Here is a 17,107-nt window from a genome sequence, read left to right as displayed (position 1 = left end):
ATCTATGCTGTTGCCAGCACTTGGAGCACAGTGATTAAAGACAAATTTGTGCATGCTTGGCACAACCTCTGGCCTGCGACTGTGTTCAGTGATGATGAACAAGATGGTGACTTTGAAGAGTTCCATATGTCAAATGAGAAAAAATGATGTCTGGCCTGCTTATATATGCAAGAAAATACTCCTCAGAGTCCTGAAAGCTAGAAAATGGGTACTGAAGTTTTTAACATTGATAATGAGACTCCAGTTGTTCATTCATTGACCAGGGATGAAATAGCTGAAATGGTTCTGAGTCAAGGTGATCATGAAAATGGTGACAATGAAGATGAATATTGTTAACACTGTAGAAAAAGTACCTAAAGACAACATGATTGTCTAGGCCTGTTTGTGTTGCTATAAAGGAGTGCCTGAGGCTGGTTAATTTATAAAGAAAAGAAGTTTACTTTGGCCTGGCGCAGTGGCTCACACCTGTAATCCCAGTACTTCAGGAGGCTGAGGCAGAAGGATTGCTTGAGCCCAGGAGTTTGAGAATGGCTTGGGCAATGTAGCAAGAACCGCGTCTCTACAAAAAGTTTTAATAATTAGCCAGGCCTGGTGGCACATGCCTATAGTCTCAGCTACTCAGGAGGCTGAAGCAGGAGGATCTCTTGTGGTCAGAAGTTCAAGGCTGTAGTGAGCTATGATTGTGCCACTGCACTCAGCCTGGGCAACAGAGTGAGACCCTGTCTCTAAAAAAAAAAGAAAAGAGGTTTATTTGGTTTATGGTTCTGCAGGCTGCACAAGAATGGCTCCAGTATCTGCTTCTGGCAAGAGACTGAGGCTGCTTCCACTCATGGCAGAAGGTGAAGGGGAGCCTGCAACTGCAGATCTCATGGTGAGAGAGAAGGCAAGAGAGAGAGGAAGAGGTACCAGGCTCTTTCAACAACCAGTTCTAGGTGAACTGTTGTGGGAACTAATAGAGTTAGAACTCACTCATTACTGAGAGAATGGCACCAAGACATTCATGAAGGATCTGCCCCATGATCCAAACACCCCATTAGGCCCCACTTCCAACATTGGGGATCAGATTTCAACATGAGGTTTGGAGAGTCAAATATCCAAACGATAGCAATGGTGAAAATGTGTGCTGGGCTTATTGAAGGAATAGAACAGTGCACATTTATAAAAGAACAAGAAATCATCACAGTTTATAATGTCTAAGAGAGACTTCTAAATCAAAAGCATTGTTAATGAGGCAGATGACTCTGGAGGAAACATTTTAAAAAGCCATCCAGCAGAAAGCCTTCTTACCCTTAGAAGACCCACTTCTTGGTCTCTCACCTGCTTCTGATAACTTAGAAAAATGGTGTATAGTAACCTTTTAATCAAAACACAGCATGATAGGTGGGGACTGAAAGCCTGCCATTGTTTGTTGTTGCTGTTGTTTCACAGCTGATACAGGTATTCTGGTGGTGCTACTGTGCTGCTTAGTTACCCTGAATGCATTATTTTTCACTCTATTACTGGTATGTCATATTTTTTGCTGTTATGTACTTTTGTGTGAATAAGTATAGGAAAAGGATTCCTTATCAGTAGCAAATAAATAAATTCAGAGTCAGGAATAATGGTGATGCCCATCAACCACAGATTACCCACATGGGTAGTGGTTGAGGTAGTGACACCTTTGTTTTCTGATGGTATGATGCATGCAAATTTTATTTTATGCACAAAATTATTAAAAATTATTGCATAGGTCAGGCACGATGGCTTATGCCTGTAATCCCAGCACTTTGGGAAGCCAAGGCAGGTGGACCTTTTGAGGTCAGGAGTTCTAGACCAGCCTGGCCAACATGGTGAAACCTCATCTCTACCAAAAATACAAAAATTAGCCAGGCATGGTAGTACGCGCCTATAATCCCAGCTACTCCGGAGGCTGAGGCACAAGAATCTCTTGAATCCAGGAGGCAGAGGTTGCAGTGAGCCAAGATCGTGCCACTGCACTCCAGTGTGGGTGACAGAGCAAGACTCTGTCTCAAAAAATTATTGGCTGGGTGTGGAGGCTGACACCTGTAATCCCAGCACTTTGGGAGGCCAAGGTGGGTGGATCACAGGAGTTTGAGACCAGCGTGGCCAACATGGTGAAATCTTGTCTCTGCTAAAAATACAAAAATTAGCTGGGCGTGGTGGAGCGTGCCTATAATCCCAGCTACTTGGGAGGCTAAGGCCACAAGAATTGCTTCAACCTAGGTGGTGGAGGTTGCAGTGAGCCGAGATCCCACCACTGCACTCCAGCCTGGGTGGTAGAGCGAGACTCTGTCTCAAAAAAAAAAAAAAAATTATTGTATAAAATTATCTTCTGGCTATGTGTTTAAGGTATATGTGAAATATAAACTAATTTTATTAATTAATTTATTTGTTTTGAGACAGGATCTGTCTCTGTCACCCAGGCTGAAGTGTAGTGATGCAATCCTAGTTCACTGCAGCCTTGAACTACTGGGCTCAATTGATCCTCCCACCTCAGCTTCCTGAGTAGCTGGAACCACAGGTGCATGCTACTGCACCTGGCTAATTTTTAATTTTTTTTTTCTAGAGACATGATCTCTCTATGTTGCACAGGCTGGTCTCAAACTCCTGGCCTCAAGGGATCCTCCTGCCCCAGCATCCTGAGTAGCTGGGATTACAGGCATGAGCCACTGCGACCAGCCTTGAATTTTGTTTTTAGAACTTGGGTCCTATCCTTAAGATATCTCATTCTGTATATGTGAATATTCCAAAATCACAAAATATTTAAGATTAGAAATACTTCTGGTCCCAGGAATTTTGGATAAAGAATACTCAACTTGTATCTTTGTTTGCCTGGAGGCCTTGGGTGATGTGATTTACGATAGGGCTGGCCACACCAGATAGTCTAAAAATGTGATTTAGGATGGGGAAAAAATCAATTTTAAAAGGTCTTACAACCCAGTAGACAAATGTGCAGAAGATATGACCAGACAGCTCACAAAAGGAAGATATAAATGCCTCTTAAATTTACTTAAAGATGCCCAAACTTACTCATGGTAACAAAAATGAAGATTTTAATTAAACATGTCATTTTTCACCTAATTAGTTAAAAGATTCAAAAGTTTGTTATCACATCATGTGATAACATGGGGAACAAGGTTCGGGGAAGTGTAGGTACTTTCTGCTGATGGGAAAGAACATTGATTCAGCGTCAGTGGAGGGCAGTATGACAATATCTATTAAAATTAGGAATATATATAATCCAGAGTCCTCAATTACACTTCTAGTAATTTATTCACACACCTTTAAAACCACCTTTACAGGTTATTTGTAGCAATATTGTATGTAAAAGATTGGAAACAACATAAATGTCCATCTGCAGTAGGCTGATTAAATTCTGGCATCTCTATACAGTGGAATATATTGCAATCAAAAAATACTAAGTAATCCTTTGCTTACTGATTAGGAATGGCCTTCAAGTTATAGCCACACAGGATGGTGTGTAAAAATATGTTACCATTTATGGAAGTAGTGGTGTTGAAGGGAAGAACATATATATTTAGTGGCCTATAAATGCATACAAGTATCTTTGGAAAGATATGCAAAAAAATTGTAAGATTTCTTGTTATCTTTGGGAAATATTATGGTCTAAATGTGTTTCTCCAAAATTCATATGCTGAAATTCTAATCCCCCAATGATGTATTAGATGGTGGGGACTTTGGGAGGTAATTAGATTTAGATGAGATCATGAGATTAGATACCCCATGATGGGATTAGTGCTCTTATAACAAGAAGAAGAGGCCAGGCGTGGTGGCTCACCCTTGTAATTCCAGCACTTTGGCAGGCTGAGGCAGGCAGATCACTTGAGGTCAGGAGTTCGAGACCAGCCTGGCCAACATAGTAAAACCCCGACTCTACTAAAAATACAAAAATTGACGGAGCGTGGTAGTGCACACCTGTAATCCCAGCTACTTGGGAGGCTGAGGCAGGAAAATTGATTGAACCCAGGAGATGGAGGTTGCGGTGAGCCGAGATTGTACTACTGCACTCCAGCTTGGGTGAAAGAGTGAGACTCCGTCTCAAGAAAAAAAAAAATTAAGAAGATGACGAGATATTAGAGCTTCCTCTCTCAACTCTGTGGGAATACCATGATAAGAGGTAGTCTGGAGACCAGGAAGTGGGCCCTAACCAGACATTGAATCTGATGACAACCTAATCTTGGGCTTCCAAATCTCTAGAACTGTGAGAAATGTCTGTTGTTTAAGCCACCCACCTGTGGCATTTTGTTATAACAACCGTAAGTGTCTTAAGGGAAAATTTAGATGGCTGGTTGACAGGTGGAAAGGAGATGTTTTGCTATTTAAATTTTGGACCATGAATATAATCACTACTAAAAAATAAGGTGTGTGTCTTTTTTTATTGAAGCAATCATTAATATGTTTTCTTTTGTTTTAAGGACAAAATATGAAACACCAAGAAAAAGAGAAGGAAAAAAAGGAGGAAACAACCACATATGTCACCTTTCCAAGGTATCATGTGTTTCATGTTTAAGAAATTTATTTTGCAGTACTTTTGGTAGTCGGTTTACTTTTTTTTTTTTTTTTTGAGATAGGGTCTCACTCTGTCGCCCAGGCTAAAGTACAGTGACACGATCACAGCTCACTGCAGCCTCGACCTCCCTGGGCTCAGGCAATTCTCCTACCTCAGCCTCCTGATTAGCTGGGACTACAGGCATGTGCCATCACATCTGGCTATTTTTTGTAGACATGGGGGTTTGCCGTGTTGCTCAGGCTGGTCTCGAACTGGGCTCAAGAAATCCTCCTGCCTCGGCCTCCCAAAGTGCTGGGATTAGAGGCATGAGCCATCACACCCAGCCTGGTTTACAAATCACAGTGTACGACATGTTAAGGTAAATATTATGCGTATAATTTTTCTTGTTGGTTATATAAACTGCATACTTTAAATTTTAGATATATATTGTCATCTCTTAAATATATCAAGAATAGTAGCAATCCCACATACTTCAAAGCATTAAAAATTGCCAATTGGATTTTATCTCTGTACCCTGAGATGACATTCAGTGAACAGGTGTCTCTTTCAAAGTTTATTTTTGAAAATATGTATTAACATAGCATAGTTTCATATAATGTTCTTGAAGTCACATGATATAATTAAAATACAGAATTACAATATCCTTAGAAAAAACATTTATTGAAAATAACAAATGGGCCAGGCATGGTGGCCTGTAATCCCACCACTTTGAGAGGCCAAGCCAGGACCACTGCTTGAGGCAAGGAGTTCAGATCAGCCTGGACAGCATACTGAGACCCCATCTCTATAAAAAAATTTTTAAATTAGCCAGGTGTGATGGTATGCATCTATAGTTCTAGCTACTCAGGAGACTGGAGTGAGAGGATAGTTTGGGCCCAGGAGTTCGAAGTTACAGTGAACTGTGATCACACCACTGCACTCAGAGTGAGACCCTGTCTCACAACAACAAAAATTTTTTTTTTTTTTGAGACGGAGTCTTGCTCTGTTGCATAGGCTGGAGTGCAGTGGCATGATCTCTGCTCACTGCAACCTCTGCCTCCCAGGTTCAAGTGATTCTCCTGTCTCAGGCTCCCGAGTAGCTGGGACTACAAGTGCATGCCGCCATGCCTGGCTAATTTTTGCATTTTTAGTAGAGATGGGGTTTCACCACATTGGTCAGGCTGGTCTCAAACTCCTGACCTCAGGTGATCCACCTGCCTTGGCCTCCCAAAATGCTGGGATTACAGGCATGAGCAACTGCGACCTGCCAAAAAAAAAATTTTTTTTAAGTAAAAATGTCCTGTGACTCTCAAATATGATCAAAATGACAAAGTTGGTTTTCATCTTGTACAGAATATTTAGGATACTATCTGCCCTAACAAATCAGGTGCTTTACAAATACATTTATAAATTGCTTTAACTTGACTTGGTGTGCTGGCTTACACCTGTAATCCTAACGTGGTGGCAGACACCTGTAATCCCAGCTATTTGGGAGGTTGAGGCAGGAGAATGGCTTGAACCCAGGAGGTGGAGGTTGCAGTGAGCCGAGATCGTGCCATTGCACTCCAGCCTGGGCACCAACAGCAAAACTCCATCTCAAAAAAGAAAAAAAAATTACTTTAACTTGCTTAATATGGTATCTGAACTTGAATACTTCATGTCTGTATTTGTGACTATGCTTCTTATATTTATTCACGCTTTTTTTTCTATGGACTCCAAGAAGGCAGAAGCTAATAGAAAATAAATACTTCCCTAAGGGTACAGTTCCATGGGTGCCCAGAGCAATTATTAATCTGTTTCAGATTGGTAGATCATGTAGTCCTCCCCAAAGGAGATGGCGGTATTTGAATCAAATCTTAAAGGATGAGTAAATTTTACTAGGCAGAAAAAAGGGTAAAGAGCATTCCAGGCTGAGGGAAAAGCATTAGCAAAGGTAAAGAGGAACAAAAGTTCATTTTGGATCAGGATATTTGCAGTTGAAACTGGAACATAAGATGAGAAGTGGCATGTAGTAAGAAATGAGACCAAAGTAGTAGTTTGGGACTAGTTTGGATTTTACTCTGTAGGCATTGGGAACATTTGAACATCTTAAAACAGAAATGACATTTTCTAACCTTTGTTCTAGGAATATAATTCAATATCAGAATGATTTGGAAGGAAAAAACCTACAGGAAGCTATTGTAGCCTAGTGAGGAAGATAAATATTAATACAGCCAATTTATAGATCAGACTAAAGACAATGATTGGGGCATTGAAAAGAACAGATAGAAGAGATATTGCAAAGGTAAAATCTGTATGACCTACTAACTGGATATCGAAAGTCTGGAAGACATAGTTTTATAGAAATGCATTGTTTTAATGGGATAAATCTTATTAAAGGATCATCCTAAATGGTTTTTTAATACTGTGCACAAAGTTCCCAAATTTAAAGCATACAAGTTTTGGAAATTAAAAGTTTTGCAAAATGGATGATTCCTTTAAAATAAGTATAATAAAGATTGATGGACTTCAGGCAGACTTGGCAGGATACAAGTTTTCATACTCAGTAGAGGACTCTTGTAAGTCATAGGTACCCTATAGTGTTATAATATCAACCCACCTTGGTGTGATTGGTGTCCTTATTTGCCACATAATCAACTAGTCAAATTGTAGAAGAGGAATAATCTGGTTAATAAATAATTAAACCTTATCAGATTCTAAAATTAATATTTGACAGATAAAGGATTTAAATATACTTAACTTTATAAATACCATCAGATATTTTTCCTAGGAAAAAGGTAATACGGTTGTTGCTGATGGTATTTATAAAGTTAAATATAGTTAACCCTTCAACAACATGGTTTGAACTTCAGGAGTCCACTTACATGTAAATTTATTTCAACCAAATGTGGATTGACAATACAGTATTTGTGGGATGCAAAACCTGCATATACTGAGGGCCAACTTTTTGTCAGCTGGTTCCACAAGGCTAACTGTGAGACTTGAGTATGCGTGAATTTTGGTATATGTGGAGGTCCTGGAACCAAACTTCCATGTCGACTGAGGCACAACCGTATCTCAAAATAAACATTGCATTGTGTTTTTACAGTTCTTCTATACTCTATAAAAACATTTCATTTGTGTTTAGTACACACTTGAACTAAAATTTCTAAGTAATTCCTACATTGCAAATGTTTGTTTTGTAGTAAATTGGAGGTAAATAGAGTCATTTGCTTGGAAAATTTTCTTGGAGGCCACAAATCCAGTGTCTAATGCAAGCAATGTCTAATGCAAGCATTCTGTCATAAACTGTTTCATTAGGATGGGGCACTCTACTATATAATTGATAGGCTGGGATTTGCCACCCAACTGACCAACTATTACAAGGATTTGGATAATTATAAATTACTTTTCTTCCTTTAAAATCTCCAGCACAGGCTGGGCCCAGTGGCACACGCCTGTAATCCCATCACTTTAGGAGGCTGAGGTGGGTGGATCACTTGAGGTCAGGAGTTCAAGACCAGCCTGGCCAACATGGTGAAACCCTGTCTCTACTAAAAATACAGAAATTACTGGGTATGGTGGTGCATGCTTGTAATTCCAGCTACTCGGGAGGCTGAGGCATGAGAATCGCTTGAACCTGGGAGGTGGAGGTTGCAGTGAGTCTAGATGGCACCACTGCCATCCTGGGCAGCCTAGGTGACAGAGCAAGACTCCATCTCAGAAAAAAAAAAAGAAAGAAAGAAAATCTCCAGCATATAACAATTGTGGATAATGTCAGGGCTGAATCAGTGGATGTCATCTCATCATCATCATCATAATAATAATAATAATAATAATAAAGCTTTTAATTTCTCAGTGCTTAGTATTGACCTGCTTCTTCTCCAGAATTCTTCATATTAGTAGATTTACAACCCAAGCCTGATCTGGGGATCATTCTTGATTATTCTCTCTCACCATTCCCCTGCCATTACTACCACACATGCATTTTTAGTGACAGTTATTATAGGTTTGGTCTCTTGAAAGCTCTTGTTTTTCTTTTTAGCTTACAAAGACTAAAAAGTGAATCTTCAAATTCCCAGCCTCCCTTACAGCTAGTAATAGCCATTTAGCACAATTTCTGGCCCCAGTGATACAAGGTAAAATTCTTGTAATCTTAGAAACATTATTCTTTTTTTTGAGACGGAGTCTTGTTCTGTCACCCAGGCTGGAATGCAATGGCACGATCGTGGCTCACTGTGACCTCTGCTGCCTGAGTTCAAGCGATTCTCCTGCCTCAGCCTCCCAAGTAGCTGGGATAACAGGCACCTGCCACAATGCCCAGCTAATTTTTTGTATTTTTAGTAGAGACGGGGTTTCACCATCTTGGCCAGGCTGGTCTTGAACTCCTGACCTCCTGATCCACCTGCCCTCTGCCTCCCAAAGTGCAGGGATTACAGGCATGAACCACTGCATAGAAACATAATTCTAAGATGAGAGTTAAATAGGTTCAAATTAGAATACAATAGATTGGGGGCATGTGCCCAAGTTTCATTTAACTCAGTGAGGGAACCAGTAGGATGAAAAAGTTAGTTGAAATGATAATATTAAAGACTTGGTTATTGTTTTTTATAATGAATGGGGGAAAAAGGAATGCTGAGATAAGATTGCTAAATTAGATACAAAACTGGTCAGTTCTATAGGGCAATGAAAGTATAATCTTTAAAATTACCCTTTCTACTGGTCAGAAAAGAGAATTGTCACACTTCATCCATTTTATTTAAGTTAGCCTCTAGCTATAAAATTGTTTGTTATGTAGATATGTGAGCTCCAAGCCATAGTGAATACAGTGTCCAACAAAATTACTTTCCCTGGAGAATTAGATGACTGTTAGGCAGCCTTTTTAAACAGTGCCCTAACATGACATTAAAAGGTCATGCAGCTATCGCTTAACCTTATTTCCAAGTTTTGAATGTTCTCCTTGATAGCTGCAATAATAAATACTCTGAACTTAATACTCAGAGTTAAAGCCTTTTCCCTTCCTAGCATTAGTCTGGCTACCTGCAATGGCAGAGAGCTCTTCTTTCCTCTTGCACTAGACCAGAATAAAGGGGTACAAAAACAAAACCTCCCTTCACTCTCTGCCAAGCTGTGGTTGGGGTCTAGCAATCTAGGCAGCAGAATTAACAGCAGAATTAACAGCAGGATGGCATCAGATACTACTGGATAATGTTAACTATGCTGAAGAACAAATATGCTTATATGCTAAATACCAGACTGTAATGTTGTGGTGATTTCTGGGAAAAAGGAAAACTATAATAAAGTGAGAATAAATAAAATGAAAAAAAATTTTAAGAGAAAAAAGGATAAAGATACAATAGGAGTTAACATTTAATATGTGCAAAGTATTGTATCCCATTATAAACTGTTGTACCTCCCTAAAATATGTGGCCAGTTGTACAATCTAAGATAACTCTAAAATATTACTTGGTAATTGGAATTGGATTTTATTTTTGTGAATTAAAAACTCACTAATGAGCCTCACCCTCACAAAATTTCCACAAAAGTACTTGGTTGATTTGAAATAATTTAAGGTTAAAAGTTGCTAAACATTCCAGCCTTCAAAATAAGTATTCAAAATTTGCAAATCCAAGAAATTTACTGTCAGTTATTTTCATTTCCACTCAGTCTTTATAAATCCTTGTTTGTGTTTTTTCCACATAGAATAACCTCTTATCATTTGAAATTTAGATTGTTATAGTTGAAGTTTATTTTTCTCCCCATTTTTTAGGCCACAGGAAGTGGAGTCTGAAATAAAGCCGCTGTATCTAAAACATTTATTTAATGGTAAAACTTGATGATTAATAGTATTATTAGCGTTTTAAAGACTATATGTTTAGAGTTTGAAGTAAAGCTCCAGTGTTAATTTAACTTACTTTTCAAGGCTTAACGTGTTCTCATCTAAAAACAATGATGTCCAAAATTTCTGTTTTCTACTGTAAGTATTATGTATAATAAAATAGGTAGTAAATCTATTCTAATGTGTTCTACTTATTGTCTGCAGAGGGGCTGAAACCGGGCTGACCCTTTTGATTTCCAAACTCAGCGTTTTGGTGTAAGGCGGCCAAAGAAGGATGCAGAGCCCAGCACTGTGAAGCCTACAAAAACATTGATGCGCTGGCTTGGGGATTTGAATTTGAACATCTTTCACAGCAAGTTCAGACTCATGAAACCAATCTTCAGATGCTCTGTAAACCACATAATAAAGAGTTTGGAAATTATATTTTGTTTTTGAAGGCCCACATGCAAAACTTGAGAGCCTCAAGTCCAAGCCAGTTGTGGCAATTCTAGCCTACTTTTTTTTTATATTCAAGTGTGTTGTAGGGAAGGAGGAGAATAAGTCTGCTTTCTTGAATACTATGCCTAATTAATTACGTATAAAATACTTTTACCAAAGTTCTATACAAGGTAGAAGACTTACAGATGGCATGAAAAAGATAAAGTCTTTTCCATGTTTTTTTTTTTTTTTTTTTGAGACAGAGTTTCACTCTGGTCGCCCAGGCTGGAGTGCAGTGGGCCAGTGTCGCCTCACGGCAACCTCCGCCTCCCAGGTTCAAGTGCTTCTCCTGCCTCAGCCTCCTGAGTATCTGGGACTACAGGTCCATGCCACCACACCCAGCTGATTTTGTATTTCTAGTAGAGACGTGGTTTCGCTATTTTGTCCAGGCTGCTCTCGAACTCCTGACCTCAGGTTATCTGCTCCCCACGGCATCCCAAAGTGCTGGGATTACAGGCGTGAACTACCGTGCTTGGCCTCTGTGTACTTCTTTTTTGTTGTTATTGTTTTTGAGATGGAGTTTCACTCTTGTCATACAGGCTGGAGTGCAGTGGCGCCATCTCAGCTCACTGCAACCTCTGTCTCCTGGGTTCAAGCGAGTCTCATGCCTCAGCCTCCCAAGTAGCTGGGATTACAGGTGCGCACCACCACGCCCAGCTAATTTTTGTATTTTTAGTAAAGACAGGGTTTCACCATGTTGGCCAGGCTGGTCTCGAACTCCTAACCTCAGGTGATCTACCCACTTCAGTCTCCCAAAGCGCTGGGATTACAGGTGTGAGCCACCGTACCTGGCCCATGTACTTCTTACTTAGTTTTTCTTCCCGCGTTTTATGTTTACATTTGCAATTATGTCTTCTTCTTTCAACAAATATTACAGGTTTTCATAATCTCAAATATTTGTTTTTAGAGCATGATGTAATGTTCCTTTGCATTAGGTACACTGATTATGGGTTTCCAACAAAAAGTTTTCAGGTCTAAAAATGATCACATCATGCAGTATACCCAGGAATCAAACCTGCACATCTATCCCCTAAGTCTAAAATGAAAGTTGAAAAAAATAAAAATTATATAAGAGAAAAATTATCACAGTGTTTTATAAAATAAGAAAGCAGACCACGCGTGGTGACTGAGGCTTGTAATCCCAGCACTTTAGGAGGCCAAGGCAGGCGGATTGCTTGAGCTCAGGAGTTTGAGACCAGCCTGGCCGAAATGGTGAAACTCTGTCTCTACAAACACACACACACACACACACACACACACACACGGTGAAACTCTGTCTCTACAAACACACACACACACACACACACACACACAAATTTAGCCAGGCATGGTGGCACATGCCTGTAGTCCCAGCTACTCGGGAGGCTGAGGTGGGAGGATTGCTTGAGCTTGGGAGGCAGAGGCTGCGGTGAGCCAAGATCACACCACTGCACTCCAGCCTGGGCGCCAGAGCAAGACTCTGTCTACAAAAAACAACAAACAAAAACAGCAATTTGCCAGGTAAGCCTTTTATGTTGCCTTTGATAGTTTTATAGATCCTTGGGATTTTTGCTCACTTAGGTTTATGATTGAATGTGTATCCCATCTAACTGTGTACTTGACATTTGCTTTTAAAACAAACTCCTGTTCGAAGTAAATGTTGAAAGAGAGGGCTAGGTTGATTTTTTTTATATTCATTCATTCATTCATTCATTCATTTATTTATGTATTCAGGGTCTTGGCTGTGTTACCTAGGCTGGAGTGTGAGAGTATGATCATGGCTCACTGCAACCTAGACCTCTTGGATTCAAATGATGCTCCCACTTCAGCCTCCCAAGTAGCTGGGACCACAGGTGCACACCACCATGTCCAGCTAATTTTTAGATTTTTTTTGTAGAGACATGGTCTTTCTGTGTTGCCCCGGCTGGTCTCGTACTCCTGGGCTCAAGCAATGGCCCCACCTTGGCCTCCCAAAATGAAGATTACAAGTGTGAGCCACTGTGCCTAATTGATTTTTTTTATTGGAAATTTTGATACTGTTACGTTGTCACTGAGGCAGACAACTTAAAAATAATCTTGAGTATCATTCTGTGCCGATGTTAGAATTTAATATGCTGTTCGTAGGCCAGGCTCAGTAGCTCACGCCTGTAATCTCAGCACTTTGGGACGCCAAAAGCAGGAGGATCTCTTGAGCCCCCAGGAGTTTGAGACAAGCCTGGGCAACATAAAGAGACCCCCATCTCTAAAAAAAAAAAAATAGAAAAATTAGCCAGACATGATGATGCCAACCTGTAGTCCTGGCTACTTGGGAAGCTGAGGTAGGAGGATCGCTTGAGCCCAGGAATTTGAGGCTGCAATGAACTATGATTACACCACTGTACTCCAGCCAGGGTGACAGAGCAAGACCCTATCTCTAAAACTATTTTTAAAAATAAAACAATATGTTGTTCATATTATCCTAATGTAGTGTTTTACTGAATGGAATTCCTTAAAGGATTCTTTTCCCCAAGGATATTAACTCAAGGTAAATTATAATAGGATTGCAGATAAATTAAGCATCTTTATCTTTGATTACAGAGATATTTAGCATATGACTATAGATAATTTCCCCCTCATATTTTCTTGGGCTTCTAGTATTTATGTATCAAGAAAATTGTTTCCTTATGTTTGAAATGGTGACATTTCTGAAGTGTACCAGCAGAGGATACAGGGATTTTTGTTTGTTTTTCATTTTCTTATTTACTGAAGAAATAAAGGCATTTTAGTTTATAAATGGACTGTTTCTTTTTTCCAGGAAAACTAATATTCATAATTATGGGAAAACCGTGGTCTCTTCAAAAGGGCATAATAAAATGTAGATATTAGACATTATTTCAAATCGTTTTTTGTTATTTGTAGATTAATTAAAACAGTAACCATACCTCTGGAAGACAGAATAACAGAAGTAGTTTGACTAAATGAAGTTTGAAGTAGTGCATTACTTCTCTGGATTTGTTCTTAATTTCAAGCTTGTATTTATCCATATGAATAGTGCTTTTGATGGATCAAATTATGAATAAAACTCTCACTTTCGAGAGGTATAATGCTTTCTGGGATAAAAGTTAAATCTACTGAAAGAATCATGTAAACAAAATCAAAAGCAAGAGGTAATTTAATGGAGAAGAATTTTAAAAAGATTTAAAATATGTTCTGGTGGAAAACACTGTGGACCACAGTAAGGAGACCTGCGCTCTCATGCCAATTTGTTCCTCCCAAGCTGTTTTCCTCTCCATTTTCTTCATCAGCTGAGCTTCCTGATACCAGGAAGCTGATGAAGCTTAAGCTTCAGGGCCCCTGCCAAGGCCCTGGGAGGGTCCCTAGCATGGGGCTTACATGGTCATATGCTTTCGTAACACCAAGGTGCAGGGCCAGAGGTCTTACCACAATATGAATCTGTCCTAGGTTGCCTGGCATTGGAAGTTAAATGGGTATTAGAGGAAAAACAGGGTTTGAAATGTATAGAGCTGGCCGGGCGCAGTGGCTCATGCCTGTAAACCCAGCACTTTGGGAGGCAGAGGCAGGCAGATCACTTGAGGTCAGCAATTCAAGACCAGCCTGGCCAACATGGTGAAACCCTGTCTCTACTAAAAATACAAAAATTAGCCAGGCATGGTGGTGTGCGCCTGTAGTCCTGGCTACTTGGGAAGCTGAGATAGGAGAATTGCTTGAACCTGAGAGGTGGAGGTTGCAGTGAGCCGAGATCATGCCACTGCCCTGCAGCCTGGGTGACAGAGTGAGACCCTGTCTCAAAAAAAAAAAAAAAAAAAAAAAGTAAAAGTACCTAGTAGAACGTAATCTGTAGAAAATGTCAAATAATCAGATACGAAAAATTGGAAAAATTGTTAGCAGAGGATTTGGGTCTCATCAATACCTAGCACAACCCTGCAGCAGTAATACAAATAGTGTACCTACATAGCTGTGTAAAGACATACTTGTGAATTTTGTATCCTATAATTTAAAAAAAATTATCAACTATGCCAGAGGAAGGACTGAATTTCTCTCTATATATATAAAAAAAGATATTACAAAGTCATACAGTGAAGTGACAAAGAGTATGCATCCAAAAAAGTTGGAAAAAATAATATATAGATATGTCAAGCAGTTAATAAAAATAGAATGTTATTTTTCTGGATTTTGTTATATTTCTGCTGTGTCAAGTAAAATTTATAATTTGTAATTTCTGTTACCATTGCACATAAATATTCACATTTAAAAGTACCTGACTTTGGCCGGGCGCGGTGGCTCACACCTGTAATCCCAGCACTTTGGGAGGCTGAGGCGGGTGGATCACGAGGTCAGGAGATGGAGACCATCCTGGCTAACACAGTGAAACCCCGTCTCTACTAAAAATACAAAAAAATTAGCCGGGCGTTGTGGCGGCTGCCTGTAGTCCCAGCTACTTGGGAGGCTGAGGCAGGAGAATGGCATGAACCCAAGAGGCAGAGCTTGCAGTGAGCCGAGATTGCACCACTGCACTCCAGCCTGGGCGACAGAACGAGACTCCGTCTCAAAAAAAAAAAAAAAAAAAAGTACCTGACTTTGTATTTATTCTTTTTTCTTAGTGGGTCCTTCAAATTATATAAGCTTTAGGCCCCACAAAACCTAGTATTACCCAGCTTGTTGTATAATGAAGAGGTTAAATTATATTCAGGGATTAAAATGAAGTAAGAAGTCATGAAAATGATTTCATTCCTGAAATATCAATATAGATAATTCCATCATGTTTGGGTGAAATATCTATAAAACTAACACACTTTTAATAATTCTGACTTTCTGCTGTGATAATTCCAGTGGGTTGTTATGCTAACAGTCTCTCTTTTCTATGCCTCATCAAAGACCTCTTCCAAAGGAGGGGATAAAGGAGGGAGAAAACCCTATCCTTTCACGTGGAAAAGTCGTATTACCCCTCTAAGCTTTAGTTTCTTCCTCTAAAAAATAAAGTTAGAAACCTCTCCCTGAGATCTGAAATATCACGGTTGAATTTCTGATGTTCCTGGATCCAAATGCCTAGTTTTTAGTTAAATAGATAAAACTCAAATTGATAATATTTCCTTGTTAGCATAGGTACAAATTCTATGGAGATATTGATTAAAATACAAGACTAGCCAGGTAAAGTGGCTCATGGCTGTTATCCTAGCTCTTTGGGAGGCTGAGGTGGGAGGGTCACTTGAGGCCAGGAGTTCATGACAAGCCCGGGCAACATAGTGCAACCCTGTCTCTACAAAAATAAAATTTAAAAATTAGCTGGGCATAGTGGCACACACCTGTAGTCCGAGCTACTGGGGAGGCTGAGGCAGTAGGATCACTTGATCCCAGGAGTTTGAGGCAGCAGTGAGTGACCCATGATCATGCCATTGCACTCCAGCCTGGATAACAGTCAGATCCTGTCTCTAAAAAAATAATAAAGGCCAGGTGTGGTGGCTCACGCCTGTAATCCTAGCACTTTGGGAGGCCGAGGCAAGCAGATCAGCTGAGGTCAGGAGTTCAAGAGCAGCCTGGCCAACATGGTGAAACCCCATCTCTACTAAAAATACAAAAATTAGCCGGATATGGTGGCAGGCGCTTGTAATCCCAGCTACCTGGGAGGCTGAGGCAGGAGATTCACTGGAACCCGGGAGGCGGAGGCTGCAGTGAGCCGATATTGAGCCACTGCATTCCAGCCTGAACAACAGTGAGACTCTTGTCTCTAAATAAATAAATAAAACTACAAAACTAAATTACTGTATTCTTCAACTAATGGGACACAATATTCTTTTTTTTCTTTTTTGAGACAGAGTCTCACTCTGTCGCCCAGGCTGGAGTGCAGTGGCATGATCTCAGCTCACTGCAACCTCCACTTCCAGGGTTCAAGCTATTCTCCTGCCTCAGCCTCCAAAGTAGCTGGGATTACAGGCACGTGCCAACACACCTGGCTAATTTTTGTATTCTTAGTAGAGATGGGGTTTCACCGTGTTGGCCAGGCTGGTCTTGAACTCCTGGCCTCGAACTCCTGGCCTCAAGTGATCCACCTGCCTCTGCCTCCCAAAGTGCTGGGATTACAGGCGTGAGCCACTGCGCCCAGCCAGGACACAATACTCTTGCATAAAGAAACGAAACTCTGGACAGTTCCGTTGTTGTGGGCTTTCTTATTTTCCTGCTTTGGCAATTGCTAACCAGAAAACTAGAAACCAACACAGAAAGAGGAGAAAGAGTATTTGGAGTGTCTGTATGAGTGTAAAATGTGATTGGGATTGTGGAAATACATAGATGGAGAGTTACTTATACTCCCAACCCCTCTGTATTCC

At 40.2% G+C, this 17,107-nt stretch overlaps 1 protein-coding gene across 3 annotated transcripts in view; it reads left to right on the top strand.

The window, feature by feature from the left end:
* LOC100979123 (putative uncharacterized protein encoded by LINC00467) overlaps positions 1–10,749 on the top strand; it is a 65,265-nt gene extending 54,516 nt beyond the window's left edge. For 2 of the 3 annotated variants that reach the window (XM_055108452.1, XM_008966810.3), the window contains 2 exons: positions 4,437–4,509; positions 10,533–10,749. In XM_055108452.1, coding sequence (XP_054964427.1) covers positions 4,437–4,448 — 12 coding nt within the window. In that variant the 3' untranslated portion in view covers positions 4,449–4,509; positions 10,533–10,749. Of the gene's footprint in view, positions 1–4,436; positions 4,890–6,635; positions 6,795–10,532 lie in introns of those variants that run through there. The other variant, XM_055108448.1, reaches the window with a different exon arrangement.
* Positions 10,750–17,107: the final 6,358 nt, after the last annotated feature.

The sequence above is a fragment of the Pan paniscus genome, chromosome 1 (genome assembly GCF_029289425.2).
Source record: "Pan paniscus chromosome 1, NHGRI_mPanPan1-v2.0_pri, whole genome shotgun sequence".
NCBI classification, from domain to species: domain Eukaryota; kingdom Metazoa; phylum Chordata; class Mammalia; order Primates; family Hominidae; genus Pan; species Pan paniscus.
Note: the sequence above shows the minus strand (reverse complement) of the source record. Positions and strands in the feature narration are given on the sequence as shown.